A 20,124-nucleotide genomic window follows, 5' to 3' on the forward strand; every position below is an offset into this window, starting at 1 on the left:
TGTTTAAGACACGCGTTCATCCCGGTTAATGAGATGTGATTACAATATAGAAAAGTATGGAGTTAAATCATTCAACTAATGGCTATAACGCTAAACCTTCGTATAACGTTACATGAAATGAAGTGGTCAGATGAAAAAGCATATTTTTTTTCATTTCATTGAGGAATTCAAACAGTATGGTGTGTGAATCAAAAAAGCTCTCTGGACCTCTATCTGTAAAATCAAAATTGACAAGTAAACTACTTTCATATTTTTTTGTCTTGTGTCTTGAAAAATATCTAGTAAAATATTATTTGCTATCTTCATGGCAAAGATAAAATAAATCAATTATTAGAAACGAGTTATTAAAACTATTATGTTTAGAAATGAGTTTAAAAAATCTCTCCGTTAAACAGAAAATGGGGGAAAAAATAGCAGGGAGGCTAATAATTTAGAGGGGCTAATAATTCTGTCTTCAACTGTATGTGTTCATTCTTCTTCTTTACTTCAAAGTTGTTTTAGTTTGTCACAAAAAATACCAAAAATAGAAGTACCCTACATAATGTATAATTTAACAGGTTAAACATTAAGAGAAATGAGAAAGATATAGATAAATAGAGCTGAGAGGTATAGAGAACTAATAAGATAATTATAACTACATTATTAAAACTAAACAAACTAAATTATATATATATATATATATATATATATATATATATATATATATATATATATATATATATATATATATATATATATATATATATATGTATATCTGGTTAACACTGTAAACTTTGTTATACTTGCTGGGAAACTTGCTTTAACAAACAGGTCTCTTAAAAAAATGAAGTGGTCGGATGGAAAAGCTTTTTTTTTCATTTTATTAACGAATTTAAACAGTATGGTATATAAATGTAAATCAAAAAAGCTCTCAGAACATCTAATATTATCTGTAAATTCAAAATGTAATCATAATCATAATAAAATTTTTGTCTTAATTTTTATTTATTTTTATTTCTCTGGCTGTTTTGTTTTCTTCTCTTAACATTTCTTTCAATCTTCTTAATAGGCTTACTGGTGGCATATTGTGTGAATTGTATTTCCCTTGTAGTAATACGCTCTCAGAAATAAAGGTACGCAAGTTATCACTGATGGTACCTTTTCAAAATGTACAAATTTGTGCCTAAAAGGTCCATATTAATACCTCAAGGGTACATACCTAAAAAATACAAAAGTGTTCCTCTTAAAATGTGTAGGCAATATATATTTCTGAGGTACCAATATGGACCCTTCAAATACAAATCTGTACCTTTTGAAAAGCTACCACCCCAGTGACAGCTCCCGTACCTTTATTTCTGAGAGTGAACGTGTTTTTTCTGCTTCTTTAATATATTTCAAAGTTGTGTTAGTTTGTCACAAAAAACTAAGACCAGAAATAGAAGTACCCTTTATAATGTAACAGGTTAAACATAAAGGGAAATGAGAGATTAGAGAACATTCATTCACTTAGTCCCTTTAATAATCTGGTCGCCACAGCAGAATGGATAACCAACTTATCCAGCATATGTTTTAGGCAGTGGATGCCCTTCCAGCTGCAGCACATGAATGGGAAACATCCATACACACTTGTTCATACCTCACACACATACACTACGGACTATTTAGCTTACCCAATTCACCCATACCACATGTATTTGGACTTGTGGGTTTCCCACCTGGAAGAAGACGTGAACACGGAGAGAACGTGCAAACTCCATACAGAAGTGCCAATTGACCCATCCGGGGCTTGAACCAGTGACCTTCTTGCTGTGAGCCGATTGTGCTACCCACTGCGCCACCATGCTGCCCTGGAGAGAACAAATATATATAATAATATATAATAAATAAGCTAATTAAATGAAATACAATGATGTATTAGATATAGCCTATAGAATTCTATCTGTGACTCAAAAACTAAAAACCAAAAGAAATAAATTAAACTAAATATTCCCTTAGATTATCGCATGTCTTTTCCTGTTCCTTTATAAATATTTAGTAAGTATAAGTATTGATAAGTATATGCACTGTGTCAATTGTATTGATTTTGTATTATACAAGCTGTGCCAAAATACAGAGTGAAGTGACGCAATGGTTTTTCTTTGATGTTACCACAAGGTGTCGATGTCGATGCAAACAAAACAGCTCAGGGGTCTTCTCTCTTTGCTCACCTAAATGTAGTTTATTTGTTTAACCGAACTCGCATTATTTATCGGAAATAGGTGTTGCAAATAAAGTATATTAAAAACGCGACAAAAAGAAAAAACCTTTATTATTGATAATAAACACGTTACATGCAAATTTCGCAGGTAAATCCCTCCCACTGATCCGCATTTGCTGAGGCTCGCGCATTGTAAACACTTCGGTGCGTTCCAATTGGACAGGGTTTGTTTTCAGCCGCAGTCCCCGCCCACATACAGCTGATGTCTCTCCTCCCACCGATGATGGCCTGTCCTAAACACAAGAGAAAAACAAATGTCACATACAAAGAGACGTAAATATTACCGTGTGCTCTCTGTTAGCGACGACTGATCTGTTCATATTTCCGCTGACCGTTCAACCCCAGACGAAGATGGTTTCTCCTGTCACTGTGGTAAGTCTGTTACCTCTTTTCGTCATTAAATCTTTAAACCAAAACATAATCGACGCGATCCGTTCGTAAATACAGGATTTTCAGTTAATTTCTGGTATTGTGTATATACGTGCTTAAGTTTATGAAGGGACCGTTTTCATCGGAATGCATGTATTGTTTGTAACTGTCAGCCACTTTCCGTATACGTCAAGCGTTGTTGTTATTTATTTGTGTAATGTATGTATACAATGGTGGTTTGTGCACGTTGTACTTCTCTTTACGATAACAATCGCCGACATCACCATTTTTAGTTATATTTTGCATCCTTCACTGAGTCTGTTTTCTTGGGAATAACAATGAGCACGTGATTGTGGCCAGCATGCGCGCTCATGTTTACTTTACATTTATAAACCATGTGCAATATGGCCGTGCTGTGTTTAATTATTCAGAGTTTCTATTGATCTACAATTAAATATGCACTGTGCAATTCGCAATGCTATGCTGTTTTTGCATTCTCAGTATTTCCCCAATTTTCTCTGCTTTCATCAGCTTTCAAAGGGCTTTATTCAGCGGAAACACTCGTGACAAGCCTTTATTCCTCTTTCATATAGATGCGCTCATTATGACTGAAAAACCCATTCTCCTATTAGCCTTTATGATTTCAAATATTGTTTTTTATAGGTCTATGGTAGTTTAATGTATTTATTAGTTTTTTATGTAGTATTAGTTTATTAGTAACTAAATAAATGGTGAGTTGTCACCTTTGTTTTGAGTATTTTCTTTTTTATAACCTTTAACATACATTTTATGTAAGCTGCTTTGGGTTTCTCAGATAATTATTTTGTAAATGCATATTATGACAACATGTCCAGTTGTTGGACCTGAATTGTTGGACCTGTTGGAATGAATTAGTGTTCAAATTTTATTCATAAAAATATATAATTATTTTAGTTTATTCTTTGTCAATAATAATTAACCCTAATTGAATTAACTGAATTTATTTTACAGAAAGAAAAAAATAAAAAGCCTCAACAAAACATACAATAAAATCTTCATTGAAATATGCAAAAAAAAAAAAAACATTTATTATCATAACATCTGCGTGTTCATTGAAGTCCTATAAATACAGTTGAAGTCAGAATTATTCCCCACTGTTTATTTTTCCACCAATTTCTTTTTAACGGAGAGAAGAATTTTTTCAACACATTTCTAAACATTATAGTTTTTATAACTTATTTCTAATAACTGTTTTATTTTATCTTTGCCATGATGACTTCTATACAGCTTAAAGTGACATTTAAAGCCTTAACTAGGTTAATTAGGTTAACTAGGCAGGATAGGGCATCTAGGCAAGTTATTGTATAATGATGGTTTGTTCTGTAGACTCTGTAGACTAGATCGAAAAAATATAGCTTAAAGGAGCTAATAGTTTTGACCTTTAACTTAAATCAAAACTTAAAAACTGCTTTTATTCTAGCCAAAATAAAACAAATGAGACTTTCTCTAGAAGAAAAAATATTATCAGACATACTGAGAAAATTTCCTTGCTCTGTTAAACATCATTTGGGAAATATTTAAAAAAGAAAAAAAAATTCAAATGGGGGCTAATAATTCTGACTTCAACTGTATTTCTGTTTGATATAAATCCACCATTATGTAATTGTCATTATGTGACAGTTAAGATTTTTTTTTTGTTACAATTAACTGTTTTTAGTGGTAAAAAAAAATTGTCAAACACCTTAATCCTATTTAGTAATTCATGACAAACGGGAAAGCAGTAAAAGAAAACTATTCCTATAGACAAAACCAGAGTTTGGTTTTGTCAAAAACAACTCTCTCGACCCAAAAATACATGCAAATTATCGACCCATTTCTAATTTGTCGTTTTTATCTACAATACTTGAAAAGGTCATCTATCCAGCTACAAAACTATTTATACAATAATTCCATATCCGACGTCTTTTAATCTGGATTCAAATCTCTGCATAGTACTGAATCTGCACTTTTAAAGGTTTTAATGATATTTTGATGACTACCATTAATGGTGATACAATGGCCTTAGTGATGCTCGACTTAAAGGTGCAGTAGGTGATCTGCCGAAATGCCAACCGGTTAGCATATTATCTTTGGACGGCAGGCACATCTCCTGAAATTGTGAACGCGTGCACTGCGACATGAGAGCAAACAACCCACTAGTTCATGTTATTCGCCATTTAGAAATGTAGTTGTGTAGTAGTGTACGGCAGCGTGCAGGAATTACACTTATTATTAAGCCAAACTTACATACTGTTTTAGAGTGAATATTCAGAGTACCATGGTGATCAATATAGGGAGCGCATCACAGGTTGTCATTGATCAAAAATGCCCCAATGTGAATATAAAAGCAACTTCAGCTCAGTAAAGCAGGCTCGGTGGAATAACGCTATTTACTCATGTCTTGTTGTTAAACTAACAACCTAAACTAACAACTAACTTTCACCAGGAGATTTCAGTGGCTGAACAACACTTCTGTGCATATAACCCATTCGTAAAACAACACAATCTACATCATCTTTGGGGACTAAAACGGTTGTTGCTAGACCGCATATGGATGCAGCCGGAAGTTAACGAGAATTATTTATATTATTTATTAAATTTCACATTTATTATATTTTATTAACGTCTACCCCCACCCCAACCCTAAACCCAACCATCACAGTAATGTAAAAACAGTAGTTGTACCAAGTATTATTTATGTTATCTATTTAATTACCCAAATAAATTGTTGTTTTTAATGCCTACCCCCACCCCAACCCCAAACCTGTCACAGTACCTTTCTTTCTTCTCATGCAGAGTGCAATTGCGGTGTTCCACAGGGTTCGATTCTTGCACCCCAGGTATATATGCTGCCCTTAGGAAATATAATGAGAAAGTTTGGAATTGTGTATCGCTGCTATGCAGATGGTACACAGCTTTATATACCTATGCAAAAAATGATAGCCTAACCCTTAAGACATTAGAAGATTGTCTTAGCGAAATCAAACTCTGGCTCACCAATAACTTTATGCTTTTGAATGAAGATAAAACCCGAGTTATTCTTTTTGGTCCTCCACAGCATTCTAGCAAACCACCTGCCGATCTTGGTGTATTAGACTATTAAAAGTTAAAAACCTTGGGTTTCTAACTAGACAGTAGCCTAAAATTTGACAAACAAATAAGTAAAATAGTAAGTTCATGTTATCATCATCTACGACGACTAGCCAAAGTGAAACCCTTACTAAGCAGGAAGGGCTTTGAAACGATTATTCATGCTTTTTTCCACGCTATTAGATTATTGTAATTCTTTATATATTGGTCTTCCTTATCGTCTATTTTAAAACTTTAAATGGTCCAAAATGTGGCCGCGCATTTGCTCACGAGTAGCCACAAATATGACCATATCACACCAATATTGCGATCACTACATTGGTTGGCGGGTCATTTCCATATAGACTATAAAACTTTACTCTTTGTTTATAAACCTTACATAACCTAGCACCACCTTATCTTTCTGATCTGATCACTACTAAGGCCCAAACCCGATCACTTAGATCAAATTCCAACTGCATTCTATTGCAAATACCTCGATCTCATCTCAAATGCAGGGGCGATACAGCTTTTGCAGTTGTGGGTCCGAAACTATGGAATAAGTTCCCACTCTATCCCACTCTATCTATTATATCGATGTTAAAGACTTATCTTTTTCGAGTGCATTTAATATTCCCTAATGGCGGTTCCAGGCTATATTAAATAGCTTTTTTCTTGAAAACTCTTGTTTTATATTGTTGTTTTTATTGTAGAGTATTGCTGTTTTTTACGTGCTACTGCTATCGTACAGCACCCTGGTCGACCAAAGGTTGTAATTAAGTGTGGGTTTTGGGAGAAAAAAAAGATTAGGAATCATTTACATTTTCAAAGTGATGAACACAGTTTTCTCAGGAAAGTCCTACCAGCATAGTGGTAGTTATTGTATCATCCACAAAGCTTTACTAACTCAATTAAAGCACTAAGCATGCTTTCGTTCTAAAGAGATCATGCTGTGTGCCTACCATCTCTTCCCATTAGTTGGCTGGAAATCAGAAACACTTGTTTCGCAGTGTCTCTATATTTCAGTTTGACCTTTCTCAGACTGTTGGTTACAGCAGAATCTGATTAAAATATACACTTGCTAACAATAGCCTTTTTCCACTTCCCCCACGGGCAAAGTCTCCAACTACAAATTCCAAGACTAAGCCAAGACCAACTGACATGGTCAAAGAAAAGTTTAGGGGCAAGATCTAATTAATTAATTTATTTATTTATAAATTTTTTATTTATTTATATATTTATTTATTTATTTATTTATTTATTTATTTATTTATTTATTTATTTGTTAGACATTGTAGTAGTTGTACATGAATAATATTATTTGTGCTTTGTGTACTTTGTCAATCAATTTCAGCATTTGTTTTCACTATTAAGCATGTTGTAATTTGAAAATGTAGTGCAAAATCACCCACTTAAGTCTTCTAGAATTCATTTTGTAATAAGGGCATTGTCCAATCAGAAGATAGCATTCTAGATAAGATATCCCAAAGCAGGCTAATCGGACACATGTGTCTCAGCTTAAATGTTAAAATACATTGCTCCGGATACATTTCAATGCACTTTAAGATGACAAAAACCACTAGAGGGTGTTGTTTACAATTTTGCGAATCTGAAATTTTTAAATTTTTGTTTTACATTTCAGATACACGTCCTTCTTATACATGTTCACAAAAAGGTGGGGCTTTTCGTACAGATTACCTAGTGAAGCACTGACCTAAACCCATTCCCAAACCCAACTAATAGTGTATTCCAAAGCAAACATAAGAGAAAACTGTCCTGCGACTAAGTAGTTTCTATGGAGATATACAGGTTAAGCAAACTTATTACAAATTATAGACATTGTTAAGTTCTGAATGAACTGGATGCAAATAATCCTTTATTCATCTACATGTACCTGTGACTATCATTAATGTCAAAAGGAACAAAAGTTGTTGGCATCATATTGTTTCATAGGGTTCAGTTTTGGTTTCACTAAAAAGTAGATTGAAGCACATACAGTGCATCAGCAAAGTATTCACAGCGCTTCACTTTTTCCACATTTTTTTATGTTACAGCCTTATTCCAAAATGGATTAACTCATTTATTTCCTCAAAATTCTACACACAATAACCCATAATGACAATGTGAAAAAAATATTTTTTTGAAATTGTTGCAAATTTATTAAAAATAAAAAACCTGAAAAATCACATGTACAGTATTTACAGCCTTTACTGTGAAGCTCTAAATTGAGCTCAGGTACATTCTGTTTCCACTGATCATTCTTGAGATTTCAGCAGCTTAATTGGAGTTCACCTGTGGTAAATTCAGTTGATTGGACATGATTTGACAAGTCATACACCTGTCTATATAAGGGCCCAGGGTTGACAGTGCATGTCAAAGCACAAACTAAGCATAAAGACAAAGAAATCGTCTGTAGACCTCTGAGACTGGATTGTCTCGAGGCACAAGGCTGAGTAAGGCTACAGAAAAATGTCTGCAGATATTTGGAACCACCAGGACTCTTCCTAGAGCTGGCTGGCCATCTAGCTGAGTGATTGGGGAGAAGGGCCTTAGTCAGGAAGGTGATCAATAACCCGATGGTTACTCTGTCTAAGCTCCAGCATTCTTCTGTGGACAGAGGAAAACCTTACAGAAGGACAACCATATGTGCAATCCACCAATCAGGCCTGTATGGTAGAGTGGCCAGACGGAAGCCACTCCCCACCTGGAAAAGGCGTCTGAAGGACTCTCAGACCATAAGAAACAAAATTCTCTCCTCTGATGAGACTAAATTGAACTCTTTGAGTGAATGCCAGGCGTTACGTTTGAAGAAAACCAGGCACCGCTCATCACCAGGCTAATACCATCCCTACAGTGAAGCATGGTGGTGGCAGCATCATGCTGTGGTAATGTTTTTCAGCAGCAGGAACTGGAACAGGAAGCAGGAACAGGAAGACTAGTCAGGATAGAGGGAAAGATGAATGCAGCAATGTACATGTACAAACAGAGTGCTCTTAACCTCAGACCTGGGCGACGGTCCATCTTCCAGCCGGACAGTGACTCAAAGCACACCGCCAAAATATCAGTGCAGTGGCTTCACAACAACTCGGTGAATGTCCAGCCAGAGCCCAGACCTAAATCCTATTGAACATCTCTGGAGAGATCTGAAAATGGCTGTACACTGCCGCTTCCAATCCAACTTGATAGAGCTTGAGAGGTACTGCAAAGAGAAATGAGCAAAAATTCCCAAAGACAGGTGTGCCAAGCTTGTGGCATCATATTCAAAAAGACTTGAGGCTGTAATTGCTGCTAAAGGTGCATCAACAAAGTATTGAGCAAAGGCTGTGAATACTTATGTGCATGTGATTTTTCAGGTTCTTTTTTTTTATATAAATTTGCAACAATTTCAAAAAATATTTTTTTCACATTGTCATTATGGGGTATTGTGTGTAGAATTTTGATAATGAATGAATTTAATGCATTTTGGAATAAGGCTGTAACATAAAAATGAGGAAAATGTAGCGCTATGAATACTTTCTGGATGCACCGTGTTTCCAGTGAACCTGTGTTGAGATATCCAATTCTTCCTGACTTGCATGGAACAGTAAACCTTGACATATTGATCTTTGGTTTGATTTACTGCTTAGATATAGAATTTTTCATTTCTTTAATTCATAATAATCATGATACCAACAAAAGGCATCTATCACATTTCATGTTGCATAGTGTTGTATTTCACTTCCAATTGTTAACTATACAAAAGAGAAGTCCTACAGTCTTTCTGACTCACATGATGGTGTTTTACTTCCCATGAAAACAACTTCAGTCTCTCTTTTGTCCTACAGGTCAAGAGTGAGGGTCCAAAGCTTGTTCCGTTCTTCAAAGCCACTTGTGTCTACTTTGTTCTATGGCTGCCCACCTCAAGCCCCTCCTGGTTCAGTGCCCTCATCAAATGTCTCCCCATATTCTGCCTTTGGGTTTTTCTGCTAGCTCATGGCATCAGCTTTTTAGGTGCCCACTCCAGTGCCAGGAAAATCCTGGCAGGACTTATTTTTTCAGCTTTGGGTGATGCATTTCTCATCTGGCAAGAACAAGGCTACTTTAGTCATGGTGAGTTAATTCATTTGTGTTGCTCTAATTTGATTAAAAAAGAATTAAGAATTATTTGCCATGGAACTTGATAAGTAGACATGTATCATTGGTAGAATGTAAATAAGTTTGCTTATAAGAAGCGCTGTATCATAGTTTTTTACTTTGCACTTCCAAATTTTAATTGAGTGATTTCATGTTAACTATTACAAGCAGAATTGTCTTCAATCCGAGGCGGAAAGTTTTATATTCCAACTCTGAACTGTCATGCCTAATTCAGCAGCTCTTGTGCTGAGAAAGCAGTGTAAAGGTTGAATGAGCTTTTTAGGTCAGGGTTGAGGGTTGGAACAAACCATTCAGGCCGAAGATACCCTTGGGAACCATGCAGAGTTACTCAAGCAAAGTTTCCTTAAGAACAAACAACCATGCTTTACCAATGCTAACACGTTTTCTGCATTACTCTGTTCAAAATACATTTATGTTAAATGTTTATTTTTGTAAATAGGCTAATTGTACAACTGCCCTAGAGTCAAACATTATTTAATCTATTCATTTTTTAATCTATTCAGACGATCTCCAGGTCTGGCGGGACTTTAAAGGGGAAATGAAGATACATATTTATTTTATTTTTCTTTTTTTCCCTTATAATTACCGATCATTTGATGCGCTTTGGTCCACTCTCTGTATTACGCTGCCTGACTGCCTGTCTGGGTTTCAACCATGGTTTCAACAAGGTCCGGTGCTGACATAATGGGCCGGGTACTTTCACTTTTCACTACTACAGCCTTCACCTCTCTTTGTTTTCTAACCAAATTAAAATCAGCGTGGTTTTTCACATGGCAGGTTTTTATCCTTCATACATGTTGAGAGATTAAATTGATCGACTTGAAAAGGCAATATGTCTTGACCAGTGCTTAATTTGTAAACTGTGAGGTCGCGGAACAAATCGGGGTAACGGATCTGGCATGTTACCAGAGGAGGGAGAGATGTAGCGGATGAAAGTGAAGAGCGGGTCAGGGGTGGGGGGGAGGGGTCACGGACGACTGTAAAGAGGGGGGGGGGGTGATGGGGGAGTCACGGACAAAGAGGGTTGGGGAGTTGTGGACAAACAAGGTTGGGAAGTCACGGAAGAAAGTGAAGAGCGGGGGTTCGTGGGAGGGGGATCAATAAAATGAGGTGTCGGATCAGATTTCAGAGGTGCCGGATCCAGATCTGGCTTGTTCTGGCACAAATTAAGCCCTGGTCTTGACATAATACACAAATTATTGTATAACGATGGTTTGTTCTGTAGACTATTAAAAAATATATAGCTTAAAGGGACTAATAATTTTTACCTTAAAATTGTTTTAAAAAAAATTAAAAACTGCTTTTATTCTAGCCGAAATAAAACGAATAAGACTTTCTCCAGAAGAAAAAATATTATCAGACATACTGTGAAAATTTCCTTGCTCTGTTAAACATCATTTGGGAAATATTTAATAAGGAAAAAAAATTCAGAGAGGGCTAATAATTCTATTCAAATTTAGTTATATCACGATTGTTATATTTTTTAAATTGTCAGTTGTATTTAAAGAAAGGTTATGCTCAATAAAACTTGTATGTATACAAGTTTGTTTAGCTTTACACATATTATTTAAAGAATAAGCTATTAAATTCTTTTTTATTGGTGGGGCCAGTGAAAATTTTGGCAGGGCAAGTCCAAGTCCTTCCTTCTCTCCCATTGAAATGACTTTATTTCTGGTCACATGGAATACCTTTTGGGAGGGGGTATCTTGTTTCTGATCTTCTTTCATTTTGTTAGCAACACCACCCAACATCCAACAATTTAATTGGTCCAGAAAGATTCATTTCAAGTGGAAAGAGAAAAAAGGACAATCTTAACTTCTGTTATGTCAACTTTAAAGCTTCACTCTTCTGAAGTTGCATTGTCTACAAAGACAAATGTAAAATAAAAAGTAGCTATTTTCTATGTTGATGTGAAACTATACTCTCATTCTAGCGTAATAATCAAGGGACTTTGCTGTAGGCATGGGACGATAACCATTTTCAAGTTATACCACAGTTTAGAAGTGTCAAGGTTTTAAAAGCGCCAAAATTTTTCGCTATACCATTCCTAAGGCATGTGTAAGATTTTTTTGTTTACACTTTTTTAGGACAACAGTATCTCCAGCAGAAAAAATATCCAAACATGCTATTTTAAATTGTTAAGAAATCTGTGTTTTTGAAACTAATGAAGACAGCAGAAGTCAATGATTCATTTGAATTATTTAGCCTGACAAATTTACTGTTCCAAAAGGTTTAAAATGTTTCTCAAAATGAAATATATTGTCAGCGCAATAGCCTAGTGGTTAGCGCTCTGACATGTGGTGCAGTAGCACTTCAGGGTGTCTAGAGTTCGAATCCCCCCCCCCCCCCCACCCCCCCCCCCCCCCCCTCTCTCTCTCTCCCATTTCGCTTCCTGTCTGAAATACTGTCCTATCAACTTAATAAAAGCAAAAAGGCCAATAATAAATCTTAAAAAAAATAAATGTATTGTGCTCAAACGGGATTTTTGTTTTGTTTTTTACACAGACATTAAAAAAATACATATTTTACAGCAGTTATCACAATACCGTGAAACCATGAAGTGTGATTAGTACTCCTGCCAGACCTGGAGATCAGCTAAATGGCTTAAAAAATGTCAATTTAACTCTAGGGGAGTTGTAAAAGTGGTGTGTTTCTTTAAATTCATTAATTCAGAGGTGTCTACTTCTGCTTCTGGAGACCTTTCTGCAGAGTTCAACTTTAACCCAAATTAGGCACGTGAACAAGCTATAAATGGCCTTTAGGATTACTTGAATTGTTGGAGCTAATCTCTGCAGGAAGGACCCTACAGAAAAAAAGGACTGGACACCCCTGCTTTCATTATGACGAATGCTCAGTTTGACTGTTTTTTGCCTCAACAGGATTGCTAATGTTCGCCATCACCCACATTCTCTACTCTTCAGCCTTTGGGATGAAGCCTCTCAATTCGAGAGCAGGTCTGATCATTGCTGTCATCTCCGGCTTCAGCTATACCCTACTTTATCCCTACCTCTCTGGTCCGTTTACCTACTTGGTGGCTGTTTACATTGCCCTCATCGGCTTCATGGGCTGGAGGGCCATTGCTGGTGTTCAGTTCGCAAATGACCTCTGGACCTGGACAAAACTGTCAGCCTGCCTGGGTGCCGTCCTCTTCATGGTCTCCGACCTCACCATTGCTGTCAACAAGTTCTGCTTTCCAGTTCCACACTCTAGAGCCATCATAATGGCAACCTACTATGCAGCACAGATGTTGATCGCACTTTCAGCTGTAGAATGCCAAGATGCTGATACGTCTTGGAAAAGAGCCTGAGGAGCCACACATTAATCAACCTTCCCTTAGTGACTCAGCATTGTTAGAAGCTGAACAGGTTCAAGTACCACTTCCTGAATCCCCTAGTCCCTCCACAATCCCCCCTGTCTAAACATGTCTGGGATATATAGGTTACTATTGACCAGTTATTGTAGACCAATGCGGGAATTCATGCTGGATTCATGTACAAGTTTGGATAGTCTTGATCAGCTTCTTGACTTAGGTATTCTCCATAATTCTGTGTTAACGCCTTTGTTCCTTTCATTTTGTAGTAGTGCTATCATTTTTGGTATCTTGAAAGGAGAGACTTCTGATTACTAGTTCCAAAATATTCAGTTTTTATGCAACTCACTTTATGTCCATACCGAATAAGTTCTACATTACAACTTAAACCATCTGTCCACTTCAGATAGATCTTCATGGCTTGTACTGTGAACAAAGAGAATCTTGAGTGACTAGTGTTTATCAGGCCCACAAAATGGACCGGCAAATAACACAAGTGTGTAGAGAGCTGGTTTCTTGTCATTTCATACTAGGGCAGATATATTAGCATAAGGTGTTGCTGTACTGAAAATTAATGCACATTTTTTTGTAGTAGAATTGTGAGATAAACCTTCTGTTTATCTTGTGTCATTGACATTTTTTCATGGCTTAACACACAATCCTCCATGCATCCATACAAATTGCTGGACAAGTGGCTGGACTTAGTGTCTTTTCAAGCCCAACTGACTGCAATCAATGTTCACTTTGTCTCTAGAGTAGAGAAATCCCATATTTTTTAAGTGTTGAGACGTGACCAATGCTAATATGAAAGGATAGGTCAATCTCATAGAAAGGGAAGGCGTTCTCCTGTTGAGTTTATTCAGTGTCAGTGTCTGTTATCGTTTTCTTAGGTTTCTGCCAAGTCAGCAGCATAGCTCATTTCTGCCACAAGTCTCACTTTTTATTTTCTCTGTGAAGTATCATATAATGTTTGTGAAGAGGGCGGGATGTCAGGTTATACACATGTATCTTCCATCCACTTGTCTATTGCCAGTAGGAAACCTGTCGGTTTAAAGTCCTGTGGAAAGTGGAAAGTCCTGTGTTTTATCTGAAACCAGTATTTTATTATGTTTGACTATTTTCTCATCTCATTTGAATTATGACTGAGTGAAATATTCACATTTGTGTGGATATTTCATGGTAGAGCTTTCTTTTTCACACTGGTACTGTGCGGTATGTGCTGAATTAGGTGAATCACATTAAAGGCTGAAAAAGTATTTTGCTTTCAATATATAATATTATTTTTGTTGCCATTCAGGATAAAATACAACCCAAAAAGTTTCTTGACTAGGGATGGGTACCGAAATGAAGACAGAAGTATCGATAAGCTCTGACGTTAACGATTCTGCTATCGGCACTAGAGAATTATTGCTGAATAAACATTACTTACAGTAGCATAATTTAACTAACCAACCTTTTCCTATTTTGTCATATTTGATATCCGTCAGCACAGTTGGCAATCTCACATGAGAAATGCTTGTGTTTCCGGCGAGCACGTCAAGTATAAAAGCCTTCACAGTTCTCGGCTGTGCGCACGCACACACATAGCTCGCGACACAGACTTGCGCGCACACAAAGCTTGTAAGCTTGTGGAGTGAACCAAACGGGTTGTATTTCCCGAGTAGACAGCGACAATGCCAGTTGCAACAAGCGCAACAATTTGTTTGCTTGTATAAGCGGAAACACAAGCAATCTGGCTAAGTGAAAGTATCTTCCAAAAGTGCATTAACTGCAGAAAGACAAATGAAAAGTTTTTATTGCCTAGCTACTAACGTCACATCACCCACATCATTATGCCAGCGGTAAATCACCTAAATTAGTATAAGTTAATATTAATAGTTAAATAAACACATTTTGGTTACATTGAAAACAGATTTTTTTCTGCAGTAGCCTAAATAAGTCTTAATCTTTATAAATGCTTTAACATCAGCTGTATTTACAAATAAAGCCTATGAATAGCATAATAATAAACTATGCTTATTAGGAAATTATAAAAAAAACAGCTTATTTTTACATTGCAAGATGCTCCAAAACTGTATTAAAAACACAGTTAACTCCCAAAACACTGTTACCTAATTTAAGCATTCATGCGTTCATCATAAACATTATCTTATTTAACTGTATTTTGCAACTCAGAGAGGGTATTTTCAACTGCAGGGTGCACAATAAACCAAGAAAGATCCCGACTTCTGCCAGAAAAGTAAAACATGTTGATTTTTCTCCAGAAGATTGGTTAAAAACTGAGCCATTTTCCTTCAAACCATTTTACATTCTTTTACAGGATAAAATTTATTTATTTGTTTTACAATTTTTGGTTTCATTTTATTTTACATTAAAAACGTAACAATAAAACAAAGTGTTGTTAATTCTAAACAATTATTTTTGTTTTGTTTTTTTCATAAAAAAAAAAAAAAAAAAACACTACAAAAAGTAGCGCTAAGAGAACCGTTAAAGTACCGAACTGATAAGTGGTATCGATAAAAGTAGTAATACTGTTAAAACCTTAACGATATCCATCCCTATTCTTGATTGGCTTTTTGAGATTCTGTAATTTAAGCAACGAGCACATTTATTCTGTTTATTGAAACTGATCATTGTTTTTATATAATAATCTTAACAAAAGGGATCATCAGCTTGTTTGCTGATAAAAAATGTGGGAACCTATGATGAAAAGTGCTGCTTGGTCTGATATGTACTCAGCTGTTTGTACCCTCAGGTGTGAGGGGATATGAGCGTTGAATGCAAACACAGCTGACCACTCACAGTGGTCCATTTTTAAAAAAAGACAGCATCCTTAACCTGAGATACAGAGGATAGCAGCATTCAGTGGTGGGCAGTAATGTTTTGTTTTCTTTAGTTCCTTAGTAATTTTTTATATTTATGTTTAGAAAAGACCAGATAATTCCTTACTTTCTAAGTAGTTATTTAAAAGAATAAATTAAAACAAACCAAAAAATGCTTTGTATTATCACATTAAATTAAACATGGTGTCTACCCTACTCTGTGGCACATGCGTCCAGCATACTGTTATGCACATAAACGGCATTGTTGATATCAACACAAACACGCGCTGATCCCTCGGGAAGCAGCTTGCCTGTTTTGTCGCATTTGCTTAATGCCAAGTTTTATAGGTTCCCTATTCAGGGGTGACTCTGTCAGCAAAACGTTTCAGCTTACTTTGAAAAACCATCTGTGATTTGCAAAGTCATCAAAACAGCACGTCTCTTTAGAGCAATTGTGTGTCACGCTACAAATCATGTTGTCAAGGCCTGCAGTGGAGCGAAATTTGGAGTAAAATACTATTTGAATAGTTTTGATCCAGTTAAAGTTACTTCGTACAGAAAACGACTGCAGTTTTAAATCAATATTCTTCTTCAATGCTTAAGCACTTCTTTTGTTTACGACCTGCTGTCACCTCACAGATGGTTAGAATTCGACCTCGCATGCTCGTTTCCTTCTCTATTGTGTAATTGCAAACTCCATAGAGGAGAACAGGTGCCTTCTGTTTCCATCGCTGAAATGCTGTCTGTTGAGGAGTGTGGAGACAGTCACTGGCATGGGGGAAGATTTCCTTTCCATCTGGCTTTGCTTTACCTCACGACCTCATTCAAATAGCAATGAGCATGATCGTTTTTCCCCCTCTGTCAGCACTCAGGTGTTTGATGCTTTTGTGTCGAGTCAAGGGGGGTGAAACAGAATGCGGGGTGTTCAGTGGATTCAGTATTGATGACAGTGTTTTGGTATAGAAGCCCTGTCAATAAAGATAATGAGGAAAAACCAGCCTGATCTCACAAGGAAACTTAACTATTTTACATTTTGTCAGAATCCGAGTTCGAGAGTTCAGTCATATGAAAATGTACAATTTTAAAAAGGAGGCGTGGCACCCAACCCCACCCCTAAACCCAAACATCATAGGGGGATAAGCAAATCGTAATAAATTGTATGAATGACATCATACGAACTCATAAGAATTAGCCACTAAATCAAAAAGTTACGTATTGCCGTGAGATTTGTGTTGGAGAAACTTACATGGTTCATTGAGGGATGCACTTTTTATTTTTATTTTAATCTTTTTATCACTTTTTTGATTCTGTTTTTGAGCTTGAGGCCTGAAACATATTCTACACAAATGCTAAATCCTAGTTTTGTGTGTAGCTACACAATTGAAGTAAATCTTATGGCTCATTTCCACTGAGCAGTGCAGTTCAGTGCAGTATACGGCAGTGGTCCTCAACCTTTTTATAACCGCAGACCGGTCAACGCTTGACAATTTTACCGTGGAGCAGGAGAGGGCTGCGGTGGTTCGTAGGTTGCCGTTTACCGTTTCTCGTTTTCTCAGAGGATGACAAGCTGACAAAACATTGCTGTCATTCTGATGCAAGTTTTATTGATGGAGAAAATTATGAAGCACCGCAGTGTTTGCGTGCTCTGTGTTTATCTGCGATGATTAGTCTACCAAAATGTGTATATTCCATACAAGCTGAAGCTGATCGGTCAGTTCTTGTCACATGACTTGCGGTGCGCTCGCGGGATTCATTTAACTGGGTGCGCGCAATAATGAACTTGCACGAACTCTAGGAAAGACGGGATATGCGAACGGCCGTCATTTACGATCTCATGCAACATAGGGGATTTACCTGATTTGTTGGCAAATTGGTTGCTGGGTCCTTCACTGGGCCTTTTCCCCTTAACGAAGAAACTTTCCAAAGATGTCTGTTTCTTACTCATTTTGCTGCTCATGGGTTAAATTTGGGTGCTCAAGTGACCGAGATATAAGCGAGAGAATACGCTAATTTTTCAAAATAAAAGATCTTTCAGCCTCAGACAATAAATAAAATGGTAATAATTAATGATTTCTTGTGTGGCCCGGTACCAATTGATCCACAGACCGGTACCAGTCCACGGCCCTATGGTTGAGGACCACTGGTATACGGTATGTCTTTATTCCTGTTTACACTGTCAGGAATACCAAAATACCGTACCACTTTCTTGGGATGCTTTTGTAAGGGCACCTAACACAACAGTATGGTACCAAAAGTGGTCGCTGATGAACGCTATTGGTTTACAGAGTATTGTCACTTGCGTATACAACAAGCCAGAGGAACTACAACACATTAAAGCACTTTTTTAAATTAAACATCATAGAATACAATTACGGTGGCTCAGTGGTTAGCACTGTCACCTCACAGCAAGAAGGTCGCTGGTTTGAGTCCTGGCTGGGCTAGCTAAGGTTGAAACATTGCGGATTGTGCCTTGAAGGGCATCCGCTGCGTAAAACATATGCTGGAATAGTTGGTAGTTCATTTCGCTGTGGTGACCTCTGATAAATCAGACACTAAGTCGAAGGAAAACGAATAAATGAATGAACAATACAATTACGACATGCAGTAATGAATCAAAAGGCAAGAACAGGATCTTCTGTATGTCCTCCATTGTTGTTTTGAGTCTGTTCACGTTGCGTCTAAATATGTTGAAAGCGTGCAAGGTGCCTTTCAACTCTCTATCTACAGTACATTTGAAATAATGAACTTGAGAAGTGAATGGTCTATTTGGCTTGCTTTTTCGAGCGAGAATTACATCGATCGCTACTTACCGGTGTATACCATGTCAACCAATTAAGGTTCTAATTGCAGTGGAAATGCAAGACTGATCAGGATGACCTGCACCAAATCAAACTGTACTGTACTGAATTGTACCACAGTCAAAATGAAGCATTAGGCCATAGGTATCAAAGTCAATTCCTGGAGGGTCTCAGCTCTGCACAGTTTTGCTCCAACCCTAATCAAACACAGCTGATGCAACTAATCAAGGTGTTCAAGATTCTTTTGAGCACCTCGATTATTTGGATCAGCTGTGTTTAATTAGGTTGGGAGCAAAACTGTGCAGAGTTGCGGCCCTCCAGGAACTGACTTTGACACCAATTCATTAGTCAATGCTTTCTTCTGGCATTTACATGTATTTTTACTGACCATTCCGAAGTGGTCAAGCAAGTAGCAGTGCCCTTTTCACCTGGTATTACCATACATCTAGATGTGTTTGGATTCTCTCAAGACCTTTTTGTATGAGTTTGTCAGTTTTATGTAAGTGTTCTATTTAGTGCTAACTAAGTGAACTAGTACATTTCACATGGCTCATGAATGAGAATGAAATTAAAAGGATTGTTAATGATTGTAATTCAGGCGTTTTTGTACAACACAACAAAGTATAAAGATCTTGCTTGGTGGCCCATATCACACAACATGTCAAAAAGTGATCACTTTAGGTCAGTTTTGTGGCCTATACGCGTGTTTACACTATAAAAACAATGTAATCAAATGGATATTTACTCCTTTTTAAAGCAGCTGCAAGTGGACAAGTTAGACCATGCACACACCAGCATCGAGTGTAGTCTACTTGTGATTGGACTTAAGAAAAATACATCTTAATGCAGGGTGTAAACTGAGCTATTTAGTTCAAATTAGTCAAGTGACCTGTTTGTAGGTAGCTTAATAAAATGTAACCATAATGATAACTATATTTACATCCACACCAAAAGACTGCAGTGTTTGTTTTTTAACACTTTGTATACTAAAACTTTATAAAGTCGTATTGATTCTGATTGGCTGCAAATATTTTTAGCGTCCTTCACCTAGGAAAAAGATAATCGCTCAGAAAGTGATTGGCATAATTAAGATGTTGTGGACTTCTGTGGTATTGAACGATTATTAAAACTTCATAGTTATAGTTATCGTCCTTAGTATGAATGGCATATAGTATAGTTCTGGTCTTGCAGTGGTGTGCAATTCAGTTTCGTACCCTGTGGATAAAGTTCTCAGCAATTTAGTCATTTATAATATGCAATCTTCTGTCATCTTTCAGTTCAATTCAAACTCTGTCTTGGTATTAGGCACCTTTTAAATGCACTTTTCTAGATTATTTTACCTAATTAACTATAAAAGCTTTGTTTCTA

At 36.7% G+C, this 20,124-nt stretch overlaps 1 protein-coding gene across 1 annotated transcript; it reads left to right on the plus strand.

The window, feature by feature from the left end:
- The first annotated feature begins 2,440 nt into the window (after positions 1-2,440).
- Positions 2,441-14,151, plus strand: tmem86a (transmembrane protein 86A). Its single transcript, XM_056451833.1, has 3 exons — positions 2,441-2,608; positions 9,517-9,781; positions 12,706-14,151. Exons 1-3 carry the CDS (start codon positions 2,588-2,590, stop codon positions 13,131-13,133), a joined length of 714 nt encoding a protein of 237 aa, XP_056307808.1. The 5' UTR covers positions 2,441-2,587; the 3' UTR covers positions 13,134-14,151.
- Positions 14,152-20,124: the final 5,973 nt, after the last annotated feature.

The sequence above is a fragment of the Danio aesculapii genome, chromosome 25 (genome assembly GCF_903798145.1).
Source record: "Danio aesculapii chromosome 25, fDanAes4.1, whole genome shotgun sequence".
NCBI lineage: Eukaryota > Metazoa > Chordata > Actinopteri > Cypriniformes > Danionidae > Danio > Danio aesculapii.